Raw genomic sequence first — 4,059 nt, forward strand, 5'->3', positions numbered from 1 at the left:
GGAATTCCCCCTTATGTATCCTTTAAATAAGACTCCTCTGTGGCTTACTAAAATCCTGCTCTTTTGGTTTGAATAATCTGGCTGTAGTCTAGGAACCCCAAAACATTCCACCTACTGACCTGAAAAAAGACATGTGCCCCAGGTCCTGCCTTTGTTTGTTTTCTGCCTTGACCTCCCATGTGACTCCTTGAGGCATGCTGGGTAATTCTTCCAGGACCTGTGAGTGATAAAGTTCTCTATTTCAATCCTCTTGTAGTCTGTTGTACTACAAATTACCATCCACCATCCTACGCTCCACTTAATACACGTTAATTCAACAAATTCATAGTAGAGTCCAGTCTACTTTTCATTTATTTATTAAAAAAAATTTTTTTTTCAACGTTTATTTATTTTTGGGACAGAGAGAAACAGAGCATGAATGGGCGAGGGGCAGAGAGAGAGGGAGACACAGAATCGGAAACAGGGTCCAGGCTCTGAGCCATCAGCCCAGAACCCGACGCAGGGCTCGAACTCACGGAGCGCGAGATCATGACCTGGCTGAAGTCGGACGCTTAACCGACTGCACCACCCAGGTGCCCCAATATATATATATATTTTTAAATGCCCTTAAGAGACTTTGGCTCAGGTCATGATCTCACAGTTCGTGAGTCTGAGCCCCGGTGGTGGGCTCTGTGCGGACAGCTCAGAGCCTGGAGCCTGCTTCCAATTCTGTGTCTCCCTCTCTCTCTCTGCTCCTCCTCCACTTGTGCTCTGTCTCTCTCTCAACAATAAATAAATGTTAAAAGAAATTAAAAAACCCCACAAGTATTTGCCCCAGAATTACTCCATTTTGATCTGTATTTTTATTATACACTTACAGATCATTTTAATGTTATTTGATTTTTAAAAAATAATTTTTTATTATTCTCATTTATTAATGTTATGTGATTAATTGTTAAAACAACAGGTATGATAACCATTGTGCTAGGCACCTGGGAAAATAGGAGCAAGATGTATAATAGCCTTTGGAAATATTTTTGGCTTATCAGCTGTAGCTCTAAGTTTATTTTTGTAACTCACAGTTTAGTCATTTTATTTATTAAATATTTTGAAAGACTAAGATTTCAGAAGTAATGTTTTAATGTAAGGGAGTTGATATCCATTATATTGTTTGTTTTGTGAACAAAATGCTGAAAAATTGTGTCAGTCAGCTTCATCCAAAGGAGAATGGTTCGTTTTTTTGTCTCCTATATCAATTAGGTAAACCTAATTTCCTTTGGAAACGAACATTTACATGCCCAAACTGCTGACTCTCAGCTATGCCCAAGAGACTTTGTTTTATAGATAACATGATATCATTCATCACATGGATAAGCAACCATCCACTATGACAAGCTGGAGAATGAGGCAGAATCACAACAGAATAAGATTGGAGGTGTGAAGGGATTGAAACAACAGATACCGCACCAAGTTTGCCCACATTGATTAGGCCCCAGCCAACTTAATGAAAGCTTGTCAAGCTCACAAATCTAAATGGATATGAAATACTCATTTGGGAAAAGGACTTCAGTTCCCTGGTTAATTGTCCTATTATTTAATTTATTTAAGCCATGGCTACACCCAATGGGGGCTCAAACTCACAACCCCTGAGATCAAGAGCCATGAGCTCTACCAACTGAGCCAGCCAGGTGCCTGCCTATTTTCTTTCCATGGGAAATTTCATATTGAGCTTTACTTTTTGGCATGGGGGAATTTATTACTGAGACATTTGAAAAGACTTCATTGCCTTTTTGCTGGGGAGGTATTGTTTAATTTGGTTTGGTTTGTGAAAACACCAGTTTAAGAGGAGTGTTATTTCTTCAGCAGGCAAGGGAGAGGAAGCACTTTAGTTCCTCCCCACATCCTATGATGACCTCAGGATGGCCCCAGAGCCAGGCCTGTTAACATGCATGTAGCACGGCATCTATAGTTTCTCTTCTAGCATTAGCTGTTGAAGTTAATATCCAATTGGAACAGAACAGAGGAACATTCTTCCATCAAAAGAACTATAGTCCTTCTTAAGCTTGGCCAATGTAAGCCTAGAGGCTGAAAAGCCCATTAGGTGCTTTTGTTCTGTCAGTTCTCTGGATGTGGAAGCGTGCCAGCTTTTGAGTGACTTTAGTCTCACTTTCTACTGTTGGAGTAGCTGAGGTTGTTTGTCTGAAGGGGATACCAAGGAACTGCTAGAAAGTGGTATTTTACTTAAAACTGTGTTTGCTCTTATTGTATTGATATTATATGGCTACATAAAAGAGAAAAATAATAATAAAGAAAACTTCACTGAAATGTAAGCATTAGGATAAACTGTGAAGGTTTCACCAGTGGGGGACAGACACTTTCAAACCTCACTCTTAGTCCCAGGGCCTCCTATCATTCTCTTCAGGGCCAGCTTTACCTCTTGGTTCCGCAGAGTGTAGATGAGGGGGTTGAGGAAAGGAGTAATAGCTGTGGGAAATAAGGCAGCTGCCCCATCCAGGGGGCTGTTGGTTTCAGGCCTCAGGTAGATGAAGGCACAGGGCACATAGTACACGGTTACCATGGTTACGTGGGCCCCACAGGTTGAAAAGGCTCGGCGCCGCCCATCAGTTGTGCGGATTCTCAGGATGGCCTGAGTGATCTGTACATAGGAGAGGAGGATCAGGGAGAAACAAGTGGCAACCACCACCCCAATGTCCACAAAGGTCACCTGCTCGTTGACTGTTGTATCAGTACAGGCTAGCCTCAAAACTGCAGGGATGTCACAGAAGAAGTAATCTACCTGGTTTGGCCCACAGTAGGGCAGACGGAAGGTTAGGATAGCCTGGAGGGCCCCATGGATGGATCCTGCCACCCAAGCTCCAGTCACAAGCAAGGTACTCAACTTAGCATTCATGAGAATATGGTAGCGCAGGGGTTGGCATATTGCCAGGTACCTATCGTAGGCCATCAAGGTATAGAGGAAGCACTGGGTGCTACCCAAAAAGTGATAGAAATAGAGTTGAGCAACACAGCCGCCAAAGGGGATGGGTTTGATGCCTAGAGTGAAGTTCATCATGAGGCGGGGGACAATGATGGTAGAGATGCCCATGTCAATGACGGAGAGAACACCAAGAAAGATGTACATGGGACGGGCATGGAGCTGCGGGTCTACCCAGACAGTGACTAGAATGAGCAGGTTTCCCAGCTGAGTCAGGATGTAGATTAGCAAAAAGAACACAAACAGAAATGTCCTTAGTCTGAGTGGGTAGGGAATTCCTGTGAGAATGAACTCAGTCAACGATGTGCTGTTGACTCTTTCCATCCTCTGGAGATCTTACCTAGAGAATGGACAAGAGAAGAGTTAGCATGGAAGTGAGAAGGACGTGAGGAAAAACTAGAGAAAGAGCTTATAAAAAATGAAGGACAATGATGGAGAAGTTTCTTTATGTGGGGGAGAGGACAGATAGGGAGAAGTATGCTTTATGGCAGGAGATGGCCTATTTAGTAAATACAGTTTTATTGGAACACAGCCATGCTCATTTACTTATGTGTTGTCTGTAGCTGCTTTGGTGCTATGATGGCAGAGTTAAGTAGTTGCATTTGTCCTGAAAAGCCTAAAATATTTATTCTCTGGGCTTTTACAGAAAAAGCTTGCTCCTAGGAGTTTGTACCTGGAACACTTTTGCCAAAGATTAAGGGTTTACTGGAAGCAACATGTGTGGGAAAAGACACTTGTTTTGTTAGATGCTCTGCCACTTTAACCTCCAGAATCCACTGACTCATTCTTATTGTGCCAGTACATAAACTTATACGTAGAGTGGGGAGTATGCAGAAAGGGAATGAGAAAATTCTTTGTATCCATTTGTAGTAGAGAGAACGGAACACAATTGTGATTAAATGGCTAGTTGTATGTGACATATCTTGATGCTGTGTGAGTCTACTCTCCAAGTTCTTTACAATGAAAGAAGTCCATGAGGCTGTAAGCATGTAAATAAAGTTACAGTTGGTACTTGCTGCTATGTATTTTGTTTCTTTGTATATAATAGTGTGGCCTTGCGACACAGTAAAGAAAGAGAGGAGAAA

The 4,059-nt window shown here is 42.2% G+C and overlaps 1 protein-coding gene across 1 annotated transcript; it reads right to left on the reverse strand.

The window, feature by feature from the left end:
- Nucleotides 1-2,356: 2,356 nt before the first annotated feature.
- On the reverse strand, nucleotides 2,357-3,298 carry LOC106971386 (olfactory receptor 10G3). Its single transcript, XM_015068191.1, has one exon. The coding sequence runs from the start codon at nucleotides 3,296-3,298 to the stop codon at nucleotides 2,357-2,359; it is 942 nt and encodes a 313-aa protein (XP_014923677.1).
- Between the last annotated feature and the right edge of the window lie 761 nt (nucleotides 3,299-4,059).

Source organism: Acinonyx jubatus, chromosome B3, assembly GCF_027475565.1.
Source record: "Acinonyx jubatus isolate Ajub_Pintada_27869175 chromosome B3, VMU_Ajub_asm_v1.0, whole genome shotgun sequence".
Taxonomy (NCBI): domain Eukaryota; kingdom Metazoa; phylum Chordata; class Mammalia; order Carnivora; family Felidae; genus Acinonyx; species Acinonyx jubatus.

Bases quoted from the DNA above. Each gene is read 5' to 3' on its own strand.
- LOC106971386 (XM_015068191.1), bottom strand. From the start codon at position 3,298: ATGGAAAGAGTCAACAGCACATCGTTGACTGAGTTCATTCTCACAGGA.